Source organism: Daphnia magna, linkage group LG4 (genome assembly GCF_020631705.1).
Source record: "Daphnia magna isolate NIES linkage group LG4, ASM2063170v1.1, whole genome shotgun sequence".
Lineage (NCBI taxonomy): Eukaryota > Metazoa > Arthropoda > Branchiopoda > Diplostraca > Daphniidae > Daphnia > Daphnia magna.
The window spans coordinates 10,772,396-10,788,163 of NC_059185.1; the positions used below are offsets into that span (position 1 = coordinate 10,772,396).

The window sequence follows — 15,768 nt, forward strand, 5'->3', positions numbered from 1 at the left end:
TACACACCACGCCCTGTGATCGAATCGTTACGAGAAACCCCTCCCATGTTACTACATGGTGGTCTTGGAAACCATGCTCAGCTACGCTAACGTAGTTCACCACATGATATTTTCCAGATAGTTGTGAAAGTAGCATAATATATAATTCGATTTGAAATTAAATCACAATCTTAATCAACGTTATTTGACTCATCCAGGAATCGAACCCTGTACATTAATCGCACCATGCCGATACTCTACCATTGAGCCATGAGTTGTACATCAACTAGCACCATTTTTCTTGTAATTTTAAAGGCAATCTTTTAACACTTAGAAATATTTTGAAGGAGCATTCAAAGAAAATTTATATTTCACTTAGAATTCCGTTCACAAATACATTTTTAAAAATTAAAGTATTATACTTACCTTCAATACAACATTACGTTTGAACTCAAGACTTGTGTATGACTCACGGCTCAACATTTGAGCATTGGTAATGCGCGCCATCTGTTTGACGCTCGATTCCCAAAAGAGTTAAATTGCAATATAAGAGAATATCTGTTTGAATCGGTAATTATTGTATTAAAATGTTTTCTTCTTTCACATTAAAAAATAATCAAAAAGCAACATGATTCAATTTCGTGTCGTGAACGGGCATTGTGAGGATCGGGAAACTATTGATTGGGCTGATGACCGACATGTATGATGAGTCACTTGAGCACATCTACATGCGCAGAACAAAGCCAGTAAAAGCTTTTTTATTATTATCTAAAGGTAATTAAGAATAGTGGCGTGCCAAAAAAAAAATCACAACTATAAGGCAACTCCATGAAAAGGAACAGGCAAATCGTAATATGGGTTTACCCATTTATACGATCACGACTACAGATAAATTTAGTAGGAAGAAGTAGGGGGCAAAAAGGAACAGGTAGAAAATAGACTACGGCCTTGTACACAAAGATTGCAGTCATTCGGAGCGAAACGAACGTTTGACAACTACGAAAACCCAATCCAAGTTCAGACTCTATGGTCATTTGAATCTAGTTTAATATATTTCAAAAATACAACGGTGGCATATTGACGTTTCTGTAATATGTGGTGGCCCTGAAAAGGGCCTTTTTTTTTACAATAGAAGTGGCGAAGAAATTAGGCCTTGGCGGGCTTATCGGTCTTCTTGGGCAAGAGAACCGCCTGGATGTTGGGTAGAACACCGCCCTGAGCGATGGTGACACCAGAGAGAAGTTTGTTCAATTCTTCGTCGTTGCGGATTGCCAATTGCAAGTGGCGAGGGATGATACGCGTCTTCTTGTTGTCACGAGCTGCGTTTCCAGCCAACTCAAGTACCTCAGCGGCCAAGTACTCCATGACAGCAGCTAAATATACAGGGGCGCCAGCACCGACACGTTCAGCGTACGAGCCTTTACGGAGCATTCGGTGGATACGACCGACGGGAAATTGAAGTCCAGCTCTGCTTGAGCGGGTCTTTGACTTTCCCTTTACTTTGCCTCCTTTACCACGACCAGACATGACAAGAGTATAGAATAGATCAACTAGTTCCTACACTGAGGAAATTGTTAATGAGAACAAGATTGAAAATGCTTTTATATACCCAGTTGGGCGGTATATGGAAAAAGGCACTAAACCTTTTTAACCAATGGCCAACGTTCTTCCAGGAATTCCTGTTTTGGCATAGAATACGCTTTCCTGTTTCCAACGGAAAACCCCCCATTCGGTCTTTGTTACCGAAACATCTGCTTTAATCAGCTACCCTCATTGGCCCTAGCTAAGGGAAATTGGCTACTTTCAGGTAGATGAGTAAATGGATTCCTGATACATATACGGCCAAAGTACCTACGGAAACCTACTACATCTCTCATAGTACGTAGTTTGGCATTCAATCTTTATCATAGAAAAATAAGATGCCTCCCAAAGTAAGTGGAAAAGCAGCGAAAAAGGCCGGCAAAGCTCAGAAAAACATTGTTAAAGGAGACAAAAAGAAAAAGCGCAAGAGGAAGGAGAGCTACGCTATCTACATCTACAAAGTGTTGAAGCAGGTCCACCCCGACACTGGCATCTCCTCCAAAGCCATGACGATCATGAACAGCTTCGTCAACGACATCTTTGAGCGCATTGCTGGAGAATCTTCTCGTCTTGCTCACTACAACAAGAGATCTACCATCACGAGCCGCGAAATTCAAACGGCTGTGCGTTTACTATTGCCGGGAGAATTGGCCAAACACGCCGTGTCTGAGGGCACCAAAGCTGTGACCAAGTACACCAGTACCAAATAAATACTGGTGTTTCTGAGACTAAACGGCCCTTTTCAGGGCCACCAACTTGTTAAAGAGCTAGAATATGCTACACTCGCTAGTCAAATCTACCAATGTTTTGCTATGATTTTGTAGTAACCATTTCTAAAGGGATTGAAGATGTTTGACTGTCAGATTGGACAAATTGTAATAACGAGCGACAAATTTTCAACAAATAGAAATATAAGAAAGAGAATTATTTTTACTCTGACATTTATTATCAATACTTGCCTAGCTTAAGTGTATGTACTGTGGGCCTTGTCCAAACTAAAAAGGATAGGGTCTCAAGTTAATGCATCCATTGGCACCAAAGATATTCGACAAAATGTCGCACGTGTAGCACTCGGTTGGAAGAATCTTCATCGCAGGCAGGGTAAGAAACGGAATAAGCTGTCGTGGAAAACAAATGATGGGGTTTGGTGGAGAACACATTTTTGCGTTGCATTCCTAAGGGAACTTCTGCTTAATGACTACCCAATTCAACGAGATTCAAGGACTACGATTTTCAAGAAAATTAAAGAAAGAAGGAAGGGTAAGATAATTCAGAGAAAAACAAAATTTGCAAACAACCAGTGTTGCCAAAAGAACAAACATAAAATAAAGAATGTTAGATAATCGACTATAATTTGAAACTCTGCATTGCCTAATATTCCTCAAACGTTCACTTGTACTCTTAAGCCTTCTTGAGACCTAGGTGGTAGCCACACTAGTGTTATGCAAATTCGTTATTAGAAATATTTACTGGTGGTCATTATTTACCCCACTTTAAAGGGAGCTTAATTGTTGGTATGGTAATCATAAAGACAGTCTAGCATTGAATGAACGAATGTAGTTATTTTGGGTTCCTGTGGAAAGAAATTGTAAACCGCTTTTAGAAATAGTTTACTTTTTTAGCAGCGTCTGCTATGATTAGTGTTCATAAATGGTAGCATTAACATTAATATTGAAATGGAAAATTGTATTCGATTGCTACAGTACACAAGCAATGTGGCTTCGACCATTTTCGGCGAAAGAGAAAGATAATTTCTCTTGCACATATCTTTTATTTTAACTTTTCTGTAAACATTCGAAAAGCAGGGACATCCTTTTTTCTTTAATAAGTGGTGGCCCTGAAAAGGGCCGATGAGTTCAGAAGCAGTGGAAGTCTGTGAAACCTAACCGCCGAAACCATACAGAGTGCGACCCTGGCGTTTCAAGGCGTATACGACATCCATGGCCGTCACGGTCTTCCTCTTGGCGTGTTCGGTGTACGTAACAGCGTCACGAATAACGTTCTCAAGAAATACCTTCAATACACCACGGGTCTCTTCGTAGATAAGACCAGAAATACGTTTGACACCACCTCGGCGGGCAAGACGACGAATGGCCGGCTTGGTGATGCCTTGAATGTTGTCACGTAAAACTTTGCGATGGCGTTTCGCGCCTCCTTTACCGAGTCCTTTGCCTCCTTTACCGCGACCAGTCATTTTAAGTGTGTTCAGAAATATAGAAAATACTGAATGATAAAATGTTTTATCTGGTTTCCCCTTTATAAACCCAATAGTCCCACCCTGATTGGCTAATGTCTATTTTCGCTATTGACCCTATCCCAACCGAGACGCTTTGTGTTCTGTACCCTACTCGTTTTCCCTCCCATTTTATTCTGACCAATGGCGTGAAAGAGCCTTGGCTTCGCTGCTTCCACTCACCATATATAAGTACAACAGCTTCCAACAACTGTAGGTTGCAAATTTCCATTGAAGAAAATGGCTCGTACGAAGCAGACTGCTCGCAAATCCACCGGTGGTAAGGCTCCCCGCAAACAGTTGGCCACGAAGGCTGCTCGTAAGAGTGCCCCAGCCACTGGCGGTGTCAAGAAACCCCATCGTTATCGTCCCGGAACCGTCGCTCTCCGAGAGATTCGCCGTTACCAGAAGTCGACTGAGCTTCTGATCCGCAAGTTGCCCTTCCAGCGCTTGGTCCGAGAAATCGCCCAAGATTTCAAGACCGACTTGCGGTTCCAGAGCTCGGCCGTCATGGCCTTGCAAGAGGCAAGCGAGGCCTACTTGGTTGGTCTTTTTGAAGATACCAATTTGTGTGCCATCCATGCCAAACGAGTTACCATTATGCCCAAGGACATCCAACTGGCTCGTCGTATCCGTGGTGAACGTGCTTAATTGCATTTTTGATCTTTCAATTCTCCAACGGCTCTTTTCAGGGCCACCAGAGGTTCAGGTCAAGAAATCAATGCTTCTTTAGTATAGTCCATGGAATTTAAGACTTCAATTCCTCGTTATTTTTTGCGTCTTAGTAAGCCTAACTGTTATTTTTGATGAAAAATCTTGTTACAATTGAATGAGAATTGTGATATACTAGTTATTTTTTACACGTAACGATATTCTAGACTGCATTTCATGCTGGCCTGAATTATGGTTGTGTGGTCCAATTTGGCTTGTAGCAAGAGCTGCTCGTCGTTAAGATGGGAACCATGCAATATATCGACCTTCAGCTACGGTCTAAATCGGACCTGAAATGTGGCTGAATGAGTTTCATTTACACAAAATTGCTTGCTGAACTATGATGTCCTTTTTAAATATTCAACATACCTTATTCAAAACCCGCATTGGGTGATCGCGTACGGCCGAAATATTACACAGTCCTTAATAGTTTCGAGATCCGAATGAGTCCCACCGCTACGTTAGTGCAAAAGGTCTAAATCCAGGAAAAATGTGCAATTGAAAACACTTAAACGCATGATACAGAATGAAAAAGGATAGTGGTACAATATAGTACTTCTTACATATTTTTTTTCATTCGATAATTTTATAACATTCCCTGCAGGAGATGGTAATAGACCGTTGCTCGATTAAGGTTATTGTGCGTTCGTCCAAAAATGGGGAAGCAGACCGCACTTCCCGCACGCGGCGGTCGAAAATCCTACTGAACCAGAAATCCGTAAAAATCGCCATGGGGATTGATGGAAATTCTAGACCTGCATACATGACTTTACTCAATGATAATTACACATCCATCATTGTCTACATCTATGTAGGTTATTAGCTTGAAGGAACGTAACGGCACCTAATCGTGTTGGCGCCACTGAAAATTCACGGTCCTTATCGCAACCGCTAAGAACCTGTGAAATTTTTGGTGACGCACAATAAATGAATGATTCGTTTACTGACCCACCAACAGGGTGTCAAATAGCTTGCGAATCTTTTAAATTTCATTTTCTTCACGTAATAATCCTTTGGCAAGAAAACGACAATAAAAAAAAACCGCGAGACGATGTTACATGACGTGAAATAGCCAACAGACGGACAAGAGCAGATAATGTTCAAATAAAAATGTGGAGCAATGCATTACGTTGCATACCATTCGATAAGACAGCAAGACTTAGGATATGCAGACGAGGTGGCACAGAGTTAACCTTTCCTTGATTACGGAAATTTTAGAATAGTTTTCTTTGTGTTTCTTACGGTTCTAGATCACGAGTAATGTCACATTTTCTTTCTTACTACTCTTTTTTTACTTAACGAACGGTGGTTGGTGGTAGCAATTAGACTGGAACAAAAACCAGCAGCTATTTTGCATTCCTTTACATCTTGTAACAGAAGTACGTCGCCATGTTTCGATCAGACGAACTGCGTGGTTTGTTTACGCAAAAGAATGAGAATTCGTAAACACTAAACTATTTATGGACAAAAGTCTGCTGCAGTATAATTCTCCAAAATTACACCGAATAATCAAATAAAATTCTACATTGGAGGAATTTGGGAGAAACGTAAAAAAAAAAGTCACACGCGAAAGGAAAAAAAAAAAAACAGAGAGGGGGCAATTAAAAGAAAGTGACGAGGGAAAAAAAAATGGTTCACGCCTCGGTTTCTTGATCCTCACAGTCGGCGGCCATTTGTTCGGGCGTGCGCAAGTCGATGGCGATGCGTTTGTGCTTGGTCTTTTGGTTTTTGACCGTCTTACTGAATTCCTGGAAAGCCGTTGCCAAGGCAATGGTCAACGTCCTGGCACTCTGTCGGCTATCGCAGACGTACGCATAGCATTCGAACGGAGCCGCCGTGCCGCCCATTAGCGCCGAAGGAGAGATGGCCGTCGTATCACGAACGACGATCATCGAAAACACCCTCGTGTAGACAACATCCTTTTTTTTTCAAAACCAACAAATCAAGCCATTACAAAACGTTATCACTAACGATTAATCGCACCTGGACACCGTAGGAGATGATGTCGACTGGGTAAAAACCTGTCTCGAAATCTCGAGAACGATTATCGGGCATTTCGCTGATTGTAACACCTGCGGAGTCGACCTTAAAGTGAAGATGAGGCAAGGAGGTGCCCGGTTTAAGGTTTTTGGCTAGTGCCACCATGTCGTCAACAGGTTTGCGCGTGAACTTGATACCCCAAAGCCCACGGGCTTCCCGTTTGCCGAGGAATTTCACCCCAAAAGTGGCCGGTAGACGGACCGTCTCTTGGCTACCTTCAATCGACATGGATGTGGGCGAGGCTCGCTCGTCGATCCTGTTCGTATCTTCTGCAAACTGGATATTTAGAATAATGGTTACGTTTAGTTTGTTGCGCAATAGTGTAGAACGTAGATGGGAAAAAAAACGATAGTTAGAAATCTTTGACTCGATTTAGAAACCAAAAGGTTTTTGTTTTTTTTCCGAGATACGGAACATAAATTTTTTATGTTGAATCATTTCACACGATAACTATATACCGACATTTTTTTTTCGTCACGCCAATATTGGGAGAAAAAAAGGAAAATTAGTGAAGGTTGTTCAACAAAAGCCTACTAGTGAATCAATTGATTAGCGCTTTGTATATACAATCGTTATGATCGCCATTTATGAGAGTAAAATCATTATTTCCCACGGCTGAAAAAGAAAGAAGAAAAAAAAAATGAAATCCCTGATACAGGGAAAACGTAGGTATGTCTCTTACACACTCACGCAGAGCGGACAAACAAAGAGGAATGGAGAGGATCCCTGAAGCGGAACGGACGATGGGACAGATGGTGTAGCGCCGGAAGCGTTACACACACATACACACTCAGAGGTAGAGAATCTATACGTGTCTATATTTTGATACAAGAGAAAGGATGAAAAACCACACACACCACTGGAACGACACACCTGAAACGTAGCAACTTCTGTCGACAATGAACTTGTTTGGTGAGTATACACTCACGATAAGTACTACGAGAGGAGGTAACCACTCAAATATCCTATCGGCCAAAATAGCCCTAGTGGCCAATTTCGACAAGCTTGTTTGAGATTGTAAGTGACGTCATTACCAGGTCAGATAACGAATAGAATTTCCCTTTTTTTCCTTCAAAAACTGGGACACGAAGTAGCAGAAAAATATGGACAATGTCTAACTAGAAAAACACTATGGAGAAGTGAGATGTACCTTCAAATTTAAATCGCAATTAGATAGCGGTAGAGGGTCGTTGTTGATCCGTCCCTTGACGGACGCTTTGTGTTGAACTGTGGAATCAAGCGATGTTGTTTCGTCACGTTTCCGGTCGTTGTTATCCATTTCGCTCAGTTGTTGATGCTCTTGTTGCCGCATTTTCTATGACTGCGTCCCATCAAACAATCAACCCCACTTCCGCACCCACTATTCTCCTCTTTCCACCCTGCTGTTTTGACGTAAAAATGAATACCGGTAACAGAAAAACGTGTCGTCACCACATTGCCGGATTTAGCTATGCTAGAAGAACAGGTGTGCCCCCCTTTTTGTGTTGTTGTTGTCAATGCTGTTCTTCAATGGCTTGAATATTGTAACGTGGCCACACGGAAAATGACACGATGTAACTAGCAGGTGAAAGAGAGAGAACGTCCAAACGTGGCGGCGCCCAACAACTGACTGAACACGAAGATGAAGCTTAGGAACCTATATAGGGAAACACTGGCATTGCCAGATGTCACATAAGATGATAATAAAAGATCCCTTCAAGTTTTTTTTACTGACAACGTAGCCATTCATCTTCCTTTTTATTCTTAGCGTAAAGAAGTATATATATATATATTTTTTTCAATTCAACAATGAACTTGTAAACAGTTTAAGTTCGTTAAATTCTATTTTCTTTTTTTCTTTAGGTTTTCCTGTTTCTATGAAATCTCAATCACACTCCGTTTTTTCGACTATCTTCAATGGATCTGTGTCAGACAGATGTTATTCTTTTTCACGTAAATAGAAAGATTCTTGGCTTTCGCAGATGAGTCAGATTTCGGTTGGAGCAAACATAACTGATCGAGGTTTTTATTTGATTTTCCTTGCGAAACGCGGCTACGCACCGGATTACCGTTACACATCACAAAACCCAGCAGGTATAGGTTGCTATCGCACCAGGAAATTTTCCATGCCTCGTTCGTCATGACCTATCGGGAAAAGTGAGTTGCGTGTTACATTTTCAAGTTCCAATTCTTGAGGCGGTTTACACGTCTGCCGTTTCCTTATTTAATATTAATTATTGATTACAAGCTGCTGTTTGATAATTATCTCAATCACCAGACGAGCACCTCTACGGAAAAAGAAAAAAGAATAAAGACATAGAAGCTCAGGAGAAGGTGGGGCCAACCCGTAGGGCGTATACGTATAAGAAAAAGTCAACGAAATAAAATCCGTTTATTGAATTGAGGTAAGTATGCATACCGAATAAGTATTCGAGGAACGTCAAAGAAATGTAAAAATCAACGAAGAAGACTTAACTGGATTTGAAATGTTTCCCCGTTTTTTGCAGAGCTTCTTTAGAAGCAAAAGGCTAAATACTGTACGACAATGTCATTGACGTGCGTCCGCTTCTTTGACACGAGAATTACGAGAATTACGTCCTATCACTGTAAAAAGTGGATTGTAAAAAACCTAACGTGTAAATAGGTTTTCTAAAATATGCGATTCGAAAAACTAAAAACTAAATTGGGGATTGCGTTGTAACCGGCTCGTTTACGCCTTCTACAGCTAAGAGGATTTATGAAAAACGGTTGAAGAAAAGGGGAAAAAAAATCAATGTAGAACTGAATGTATTTTGTTGTCGTTTGCAAGACGATCAAATCCGACAGCCGCGTCCTGGATGTGGTATCGCGTGTCCTAACGGAACATAAAAAGTCGTCAATTTTCGGAAGACGTACCCGTGTTAAATCAGTGCACCTTGTAGCATACGACAGGCAGAGAAATAAACGAGTACACTGCATATAATCCAATAGGTCTAGTCAGCGGCCGGCTTCAGTGTTGGGCCCACGCTTAGTATTAACTGAACGAGTCTTGTAATAGGTCCTATTAAACATTCGTTACGCTCAATTTCTTTTGTTAACTGAAACCGAATGGAAATTTAGGATTTGTAGTTTTTACCCATGAAACCCAATGAGCATTTGTAGTAAACAAAGGGGATGTAAACTAAGACGCCAATGAACAGGACGCCGAGGACGTAAAGGTACTCAATAGCCGGGTCGGTCACGATCGGTGCCACAACGAGGTACGAACCAATAACAATCGTCAAAATTGGAACAAACAGTGGAACCTAATAGCCATTTAAAAAGTATCAATTTTCGTTAAATGAAAAACTAGGGAAACTAGTCGTTCGTACTCGATAGGGTCTTCGAGCATCAGGTTTTGTTTTGCGTAGAATGAGCAAAACGATCATGGCCAAGACGTAAAAGATCCAGACGGCGAACGTGAAAAAGTCAATCAAACTAGTGACTTTCTTGGAGGCCACTAGGATTAGAGCTATAATTGCCTGTTACAAACAGGTGGTATGAAAGACAGTAATATAAGCTTCTTTTTTGTGTTTCAATGGGGAAAACTTGCCGTAAAAATGAGAGCTGGGGTAGGAATTCGACTTTCAACGTGAACGTAGGACAAGACATCAACCATGTGGCCTTCCCTTGCTGTAGCAAAACACAACCTGCAAACCGTCAATGCCCAATGAGGAAGTTGGAAAACATGGCAAGACGTTTGTAGAATTAAAAAAAAAAACCTTCCGGTGGCAAATGCGCCAGTGAGCACTCCCCCAAACGTGGACATGGCCACTGCTAGAGGTATGAAAAAGGCTACAGGGCCCAGGAGATAATTACCGACTTCCTAGCCATTACATTTTAAAACATGGTTATACAAAATTTTTAATGCAAATTCTACTAGATATTCTTGGAGGCACGTACCACGGCAACGGCGTCGGAATTTATCAGGGCCTGAGGACTCAGTACGGTGAGGTAAGCTACGTTGACGGCCAGGTAGCAGACGGTCACCAATGGAATACCGATCATGATAGCCCGCGGTAGGTTGACGTAAGGGTTTTTGATCTCCTCGGTGACAAAGTTGAGGTTATTCCTATTTAGGAAGCGATTCAATCTCCGAAGACGCGACTAAAAGCACATCACACATCCTCGATCTCGATACCATCCATCATATGCCCATAGTCCTCCGTAAAAGGCGGTAGCCAAGGTTCCGAATTCCGTCGTTGATCCCTCAAATCCTTGGGCCAGGTATTGTGTTCCTCCTGCAAACATTTTTGAAAACGTTTAAATGTTTGGAGTCAATTTCAAAAGGAAATTGACGAACTCACCGGTAGACAGCTGATAGATTCCGCATCCGATCAGTACGACGATGGCGACAAGTTTTGCTACAGTGAACACATTCTGAACTCGGATCGTCCAATCAACGCTGTAGCAATTGAGAGCTGTGATCAAACCTATATATCTTATTTCGTAAGAAAAAAAGAGTTTGCTAATAGAAAAGGATCAATATTTGTTCGCTCCGTCTCTTCCGTACAATATGGCAGTTATTTTGATCAGCAAATCTTCTTTGTCGGCGTCGAGACAGAAACCCAACGATGTCAAAATCGGATAGACAGTGTAACTGGCGCAACTTAGGCAACCTAAGACGAAATATAAATTCTTTTCCATTTGAAATCTGAAGGTAGAACGTCAATTTGACCTGTAGTGATTTACCAACAGCAAATGTAGTCGGTCTCAATAATAAAACGCTGATCCAAGAATAAAGGAAAGCCGGCAATGGGCCCCAGAATGGATGCAAAGGACTCAATCCGTCGATGAGATACGAATATTCACCACCCGATTTAGGGATTAAGGTCCCCAGTTCGGCGTAAGATAGCGAACCTATGACGTACGGGTAGAAAATTTTGTGTGAAAAATATGAATAGTTCAATGAATTATTACTGGGAAAATGTTAAAAATACCTAAGATGGCCAAAAGACCGCATGCCGCCCACATAACTAAAGCGAGTCCAACCGAGCCAGATCTTTGCAACACTCCACCGGGACTAATAAAGATTCCAGAACCTGCAACGAAAATGAATTATTTATGATTTTCTATCGTTTAATTTGCTTATAAAGTACCTATCATGTTGCCGACGATCAGTGCCACCCCGCTGAATAGTCCTACTTTGCGTTTCAGCTCCAAACCATCCGCCGCCGCTGGATTGGGATGTCGGCCCGCCAAAGATTCGCCTTAACGTGGTTATGTAAACATCAGTTTGAATCAAAATATACTCTTGTTTGAATAAATGTACCTTTAGATGCCTCACCAGAAGAATCGAATGCAGCATTTTCCATTTCTAGTTCCAATTATCCAGTAGCACAGTGTTCGAAGTGACGAGAGCTACTGAACGCTCTTTTCGTTATTTTTCTCCGTGGTACAGTACAAGGATACATTTACACGTACTCCTACCTGCGTCTTGAGAGCATTGAATTTCGGACATGCTTCGTCACGATTTGGCTATAACGAATGCACCGTCCATTGTATTACTGAGTTCAAATCGTTTCCTGCGTTGGGTTTGTCCTGGACTCATTTTATTGAAGATACGCGTGATGACGGTAAACGGGGTAAGTTGCGGCTGAGAAAACGCGTGCTATATTTCGAAAAGCTCTACAGTTTTCCACGACACGGATGAAATGAAACAATGACTAAGGATTTTGCTCTTTATGTTAATACTGTTGTGCTTGTAAATTGTCTTGTTATAAATTAACAATTTTGTGTGCGGAGAAAGTTGCGCAGCTTTGTAGGATAGTCAGTCATGATTCCATTCACTCCGGCATTGAATGCCACTTGGAATTCATTTTCTGTATTTAGCACCCAAGCATAAGTCTATAATGAGACAATTATGTGACTTAAAACCTATATTAATAAAAAGTGTTTACAAATTTAATACCGGAATTCCTCGTTTGTTAAGATGCCTAAAAAGTGCAGGTCGTATAATCAAAAATCTTACAAGTTGAAGATACATTTGTTGGCGGCGTGTCCGGTGACTAATGTCTTTCACGGAATAGAGAGGTATTTCAAGATGAGTTTCCGCCAGTGGGATAAAGGGGAGAAGTCCCGTAAAAAAGTATAAATAGAGTTTGATCACCCCTTTTATTGAAAAATAGCGACCAACTTCGGGATTCTGAAACATAATATGTATGGTTAAAACATGAAGAAGAATTTGATGGTACTCGTAATAAATCAAATACCTGGTTGTAGCATTTCAGACTAGATTCTTCTTTGAAACTTCCCCATATGGTTGATCCTTCTCTTTTATGAGCAGTAATTAGCTTGCTGATTTCTTCTATCAGTTCATCATCTCCTTTTTTGACATCAATATTTATCACCACATCAGGAAAAGACTCAAAGACATGTTTTAAGAGTGGAATTTTGCGATGGGTTTCATCTTCTAATCCAGTGAAATGCTTGCCTGTGGTGGTGTTAAGAAATGTGATTTATCCAAAATTACATAAGTAAGTTGTAAATGATTGATACCAGGTTCAAAGTCAATATTAAGGGTGGTTTTAAGAAGGGGAAGTTCATGGTAATCCAGGTCTTCAATAAATGCATCAACCCCAGTGAGTCGCAGGAGTGAAGGGTCGTGTGCTACAACAACTTGTTTATCTCTAGTTATATGACAATCAAGTTCTAGCATGTCTGTCCCAAGACTGACAGCACTAAAATGTAAAGCCATGCTGATAATCACTGAATACAGAGGTATTTACATGTAACATGAGAATTACTGTGCAAATGCAGTCAATGTGTTTTCATAGTTTTCTCCAGCACCACCACGATGACTAATGTGTTTGATTTTTCTAAAATTTTTTGACTTGTGAAGTAGATTTGGGTAATGCAGTAATACCAAGGAAGTAACGGCATAGGAACTAAGACTCGCAATAATAACGGATAGAAACGCCATAATGGAAATCACTAGAATGTTTCTTGGATGGATGCAGAAACTCGAGAATCCTGTAACAAGTTGGACTTTGATATTTAAGTTACCATATCGCAAATGATATGATGAGAAATTCGAGTATGCGCTATGAGACCGAAATCATTGTGATGGATTTGCTGCAGTAATTTTTACCGCACATTCTCGGCAGATCGATGAGTGTGTTATTGACATGCAGTACACAATGCCAGTATTTATTTTTTAGGTTGAGTTTATGATGAATGTATCATTCATTTTATATTTTAATACATTATAAATAATAATTCCATAAAATCTTTTCAAACTTTTTGTGGTTTTAAGAAAATAAAGAATGTTTTGTTCAGAAATTGCAGCTCTGCATTTTCCTGTACTCAAACCGAAGCGCCCTCCTTTACCTCGTCGACCATCATTCGCATCTAACTTCATTGTAGCGGATTGCACGTTTCGTGTCTTCAAGACTTGTAAGTAAATTTTGAGTTCACTTGCTAAATGTATACCATTAAGTTATGATAACCGAACCGATTGCATTAAAGAATCGTAAAACTTATATTTTAATGTTAAATTTGCTGAATATTTTAATGACAATGTGTCAATGTTTTATGTGGCGGTAAATGTCGGAATTGGATTAGTCCACAACTGCCAAAAATTATATCCTTCAAAATCTTTAACATCCAAGACCGTACGCAATTATTATACTGATTTCTGGAAACTCATTTCATGCAAACACGTGACGATGATGAGAAAAAGTATTTCATCTGAAAATCTGATGAGAAACACGGATCCAATTCCTGAGTCACGAAGTTGTATTGCTGGCTGCAGCTTAATTTTAAATTAGAATTGAAGGTTTTTCTAGTTTCTATGTTAAGTTCAGTTATTAATGATGATAGTAAATGACTTGAGGACTTCAGTCCTATGGAAGTTCATGTATTCGTACTGTCTGATATGTACTAGGCTTCAATATTTGTATAGTTATTCTGACTATCATAATCAGTTGGATTATATACACACAGAAAATGCGTTACGTCGCCGCTTACCTACTTGCTGCTTTGGGAGGCAATGAAGCCCCAACTGCTGAGAACATCGAGAAGATCTTGAGCTCTGTTGGTATTGAAGCTGAAGCTGACAAGCTCAGTAAAGTGATTGCTGAACTCAAGGGAAAGAACCTCCAAACCTTGATGGCTGAAGGTGAGAATGTCATTTCTGTTTACACTTGTGTCTACAATTAAGTCTTTAAAATGTGTCTTTAGGGCAAGCCAAACTTGCTTCCATGCCAGCTGGTGGTGGTGCCGCCCCTGCTGCCGTCGCCGCTGCACCGGCCGGTGGAGCTGCCCCAGCCAAGGGTAAGAATCTACAATTGGTAATGTCTTAAATAGTAGATAATATGATTCTGTTTATACTAGCTGAGGAAAAGAAGAAAGAGGAGAAGAAAGAAGAATCCGAAGAAGAGGATGATGACATGGGCTTTGGTCTCTTTGACTAAACCCTTCATTTCAGTGTTTCTGACTGTTAACAACTGTGGGAAATACATTTTGAAATGTCCATAACGTCATTTTAAACAAATAATTGAATAATTAACCTTTAGTGATTTAGGTTTAGGGACTGTTGGCCTGGTAGGGGCTTCGTCATCTACAAATGTTACGGAACCACACACTTGTTTAGGTAACTATTGTTTTACTAGCTAACCTTAAATAGTTAATGATGAACCCTTTTTCACCATCTTTCGACTGAAAATTACTGATGGCAATCTATTGTTACCTGATTAACCTTTTCAAGTGCAATAGGCCATCTTGTTGATAATTGTTCTAATCAAATCTGCTTCTTCAGGTCTCGTGGTTCCAAGCGTCGTTAACAAGCATCTACAGGTAAATAATTTAAAAAATTTTTCTAACTCTTAAGTGATGAACTCTTTTACACCATCTTTCGACTGATAATGCTGATGGATTAATTTTTTTACTGATATGTCTCTTTAAGTTATAAAGATGGAAAAATTTTAGACATAGTAATAAAAAATTTTGTTCTGTACAGGTTACCTTGGTTATACAATTGAACAAGACTTCCCGTACGCTGCAAGACCATGTTTAAATTTGCATCAACCTGTAATATGTAATAAATAAAAAAAATAATAATAAAATATTTAAAATGAAAGTTATTTATGCTGTTCTCTACTAATCTATTGTTTAACGTTAATTAAATACTTGACATAACAAATATAATGCCAATTGTTAATAATCCAATAATGTTAAAATTATAAAATGATAATGTTAATAAAAGTTAAATTTACTAACTTAAATTT

The 15,768-nt window shown here is 40.1% G+C and overlaps 8 protein-coding genes and 1 long non-coding RNA gene across 11 annotated transcripts; 4 read left to right on the forward strand and 5 right to left on the reverse strand.

Annotated features, from left to right (window-relative positions):
• Positions 1-431: 431 nt before the first annotated feature.
• LOC116921881 (60S acidic ribosomal protein P2) lies at positions 432-15,019 on the forward strand. Of its 2 annotated transcripts, none has more exons than XM_045172478.1 (4): positions 432-439; positions 14,486-14,660; positions 14,723-14,815; positions 14,876-15,019. In XM_045172478.1, the coding sequence occupies exons 2-4, from the start codon at positions 14,489-14,491 to the stop codon at positions 14,953-14,955; spliced, it is 345 nt and encodes a 114-aa protein (XP_045028413.1). In that variant the 5' UTR covers positions 432-439; positions 14,486-14,488; the 3' UTR covers positions 14,956-15,019. The 2 variants fall into 2 exon arrangements, with proteins under 2 accessions (XP_045028413.1, XP_032784133.1); XM_032928242.2 differs by lacking the exon at positions 432-439 and adding an exon at positions 13,820-13,936.
• LOC123466490 (histone H2A-like) lies at positions 537-1,563 on the reverse strand. The gene has a single exon (XM_045172477.1). It carries the CDS (start codon positions 1,504-1,506, stop codon positions 1,126-1,128), a length of 381 nt encoding a protein of 126 aa, XP_045028412.1. The 5' UTR covers positions 1,507-1,563; the 3' UTR covers positions 537-1,125.
• On the forward strand, positions 1,873-2,487 carry LOC116921771 (histone H2B.1/H2B.2). Its single transcript, XM_032928124.2, has one exon. It carries the CDS (start codon positions 1,899-1,901, stop codon positions 2,268-2,270), a length of 372 nt encoding a protein of 123 aa, XP_032784015.2. The 5' UTR covers positions 1,873-1,898; the 3' UTR covers positions 2,271-2,487.
• Positions 3,232-3,820, reverse strand: LOC116921931 (histone H4). Its single transcript, XM_032928307.2, has one exon. The coding sequence runs from the start codon at positions 3,752-3,754 to the stop codon at positions 3,443-3,445; it is 312 nt and encodes a 103-aa protein (XP_032784198.1). The 5' UTR covers positions 3,755-3,820; the 3' UTR covers positions 3,232-3,442.
• Positions 4,021-4,530, forward strand: LOC123471295 (histone H3). The gene has a single exon (XM_045172476.1). It carries the CDS (start codon positions 4,034-4,036, stop codon positions 4,442-4,444), a length of 411 nt encoding a protein of 136 aa, XP_045028411.1. The 5' UTR covers positions 4,021-4,033; the 3' UTR covers positions 4,445-4,530.
• On the reverse strand, positions 5,960-8,164 carry LOC116921877. Its single transcript, XM_032928239.2, has 3 exons — positions 7,695-8,164; positions 6,488-6,820; positions 5,960-6,423 (listed from the first exon to the last, which is right to left on the reverse strand). Exons 1-3 carry the CDS (start codon positions 7,854-7,856, stop codon positions 6,139-6,141), a joined length of 780 nt encoding a protein of 259 aa, XP_032784130.2. The 5' UTR covers positions 7,857-8,164; the 3' UTR covers positions 5,960-6,138.
• On the reverse strand, positions 8,897-11,981 carry LOC116921875 (b(0,+)-type amino acid transporter 1). Of its 2 annotated transcripts, XR_004393691.2 has the most exons (14): positions 11,814-11,981; positions 11,641-11,751; positions 11,482-11,583; positions 11,234-11,401; positions 11,055-11,160; positions 10,849-10,982; positions 10,683-10,782; positions 10,445-10,613; positions 10,264-10,367; positions 10,095-10,191; positions 9,874-10,023; positions 9,639-9,807; positions 9,438-9,563; positions 8,897-9,377 (listed from the first exon to the last, which is right to left on the reverse strand). XR_004393691.2 is itself a non-coding variant. In XM_032928237.2 (13 exons), the coding sequence occupies exons 1-13, from the start codon at positions 11,854-11,856 to the stop codon at positions 9,496-9,498; spliced, it is 1,521 nt and encodes a 506-aa protein (XP_032784128.2). In that variant the 5' UTR covers positions 11,857-11,981; the 3' UTR covers positions 8,897-9,495. The 2 variants fall into 2 exon arrangements, 1 of the variants encoding a protein (XP_032784128.2); XM_032928237.2 differs by having other exon boundaries at positions 8,897-9,563.
• Positions 12,132-13,668, reverse strand: LOC116921876 (lysophospholipase D GDPD1). The gene is made up of 5 exons (XM_032928238.2): positions 13,288-13,668; positions 13,040-13,221; positions 12,754-12,974; positions 12,453-12,686; positions 12,132-12,388 (listed from the first exon to the last, which is right to left on the reverse strand). The coding sequence occupies exons 1-5, from the start codon at positions 13,461-13,463 to the stop codon at positions 12,266-12,268; spliced, it is 936 nt and encodes a 311-aa protein (XP_032784129.1). The 5' UTR covers positions 13,464-13,668; the 3' UTR covers positions 12,132-12,265.
• Positions 15,020-15,140: 121 nt separating the features above from the next.
• On the forward strand, positions 15,141-15,620 carry LOC123471297. The gene is made up of 2 exons (XR_006645718.1): positions 15,141-15,337; positions 15,501-15,620. It is a non-coding gene; the product is annotated as an uncharacterized LOC123471297 (long non-coding RNA).
• The last annotated feature ends 148 nt before the right edge of the window (positions 15,621-15,768 follow it).

Bases quoted from the DNA above. Each gene is read 5' to 3' on its own strand.
- LOC116921771 (XM_032928124.2), top strand. From the start codon at position 1,899: ATGCCTCCCAAAGTAAGTGGAAAAGCAGCGAAAAAGGCCGGCAAAGCT.
- LOC116921931 (XM_032928307.2), bottom strand. From the start codon at position 3,754: ATGACTGGTCGCGGTAAAGGAGGCAAAGGACTCGGTAAAGGAGGCGCG.
- LOC116921877 (XM_032928239.2), bottom strand. From the start codon at position 7,856: ATGCGGCAACAAGAGCATCAACAACTGAGCGAAATGGATAACAACGAC. The intron at 6,821-7,694 runs GTACATCTCACT...CTAAATATCCAG, and splicing joins ATTGCGATTTAAATTTGAAG to TTTGCAGAAGATACGAACAG. The intron at 6,424-6,487 runs GTGCGATTAATC...TGAAAAAAAAAG, and splicing joins TCATCTCCTACGGTGTCCAG to GATGTTGTCTACACGAGGGT.
- LOC123466490 (XM_045172477.1), bottom strand. From the start codon at position 1,506: ATGTCTGGTCGTGGTAAAGGAGGCAAAGTAAAGGGAAAGTCAAAGACC.
- LOC116921875 (XM_032928237.2), bottom strand. From the start codon at position 11,856: ATGGAAAATGCTGCATTCGATTCTTCTGGTGAGGCATCTAAAG. The intron at 10,368-10,444 runs GTACGTGCCTCC...TGTAATGGCTAG, and splicing joins ATTCCGACGCCGTTGCCGTG to GAAGTCGGTAATTATCTCCT. The intron at 10,024-10,094 runs GCAAGTTTTCCC...TGTTTGTAACAG, and splicing joins CCCCAGCTCTCATTTTTACG to GCAATTATAGCTCTAATCCT.
- LOC116921876 (XM_032928238.2), bottom strand. From the start codon at position 13,463: ATGGCGTTTCTATCCGTTATTATTGCGAGTCTTAGTTCCTATGCCGTT. The intron at 13,222-13,287 runs GTAATTCTCATG...TTTACATTTTAG, and splicing joins ACATTGACTGCATTTGCACA to TGCTGTCAGTCTTGGGACAG. The intron at 12,389-12,452 runs GTATTAAATTTG...GTCTCATTATAG, and splicing joins TTAACAAACGAGGAATTCCG to ACTTATGCTTGGGTGCTAAA.
- LOC123471295 (XM_045172476.1), top strand. From the start codon at position 4,034: ATGGCTCGTACGAAGCAGACTGCTCGCAAATCCACCGGTGGTAAGGCT.
- LOC116921881 (XM_045172478.1), top strand. From the start codon at position 14,489: ATGCGTTACGTCGCCGCTTACCTACTTGCTGCTTTGGGAGGCAATGAA. The intron at 14,661-14,722 runs GTGAGAATGTCA...ATGTGTCTTTAG, and splicing joins CCAAACCTTGATGGCTGAAG to GGCAAGCCAAACTTGCTTCC. The intron at 14,816-14,875 runs GTAAGAATCTAC...TGTTTATACTAG, and splicing joins TGGAGCTGCCCCAGCCAAGG to CTGAGGAAAAGAAGAAAGAG.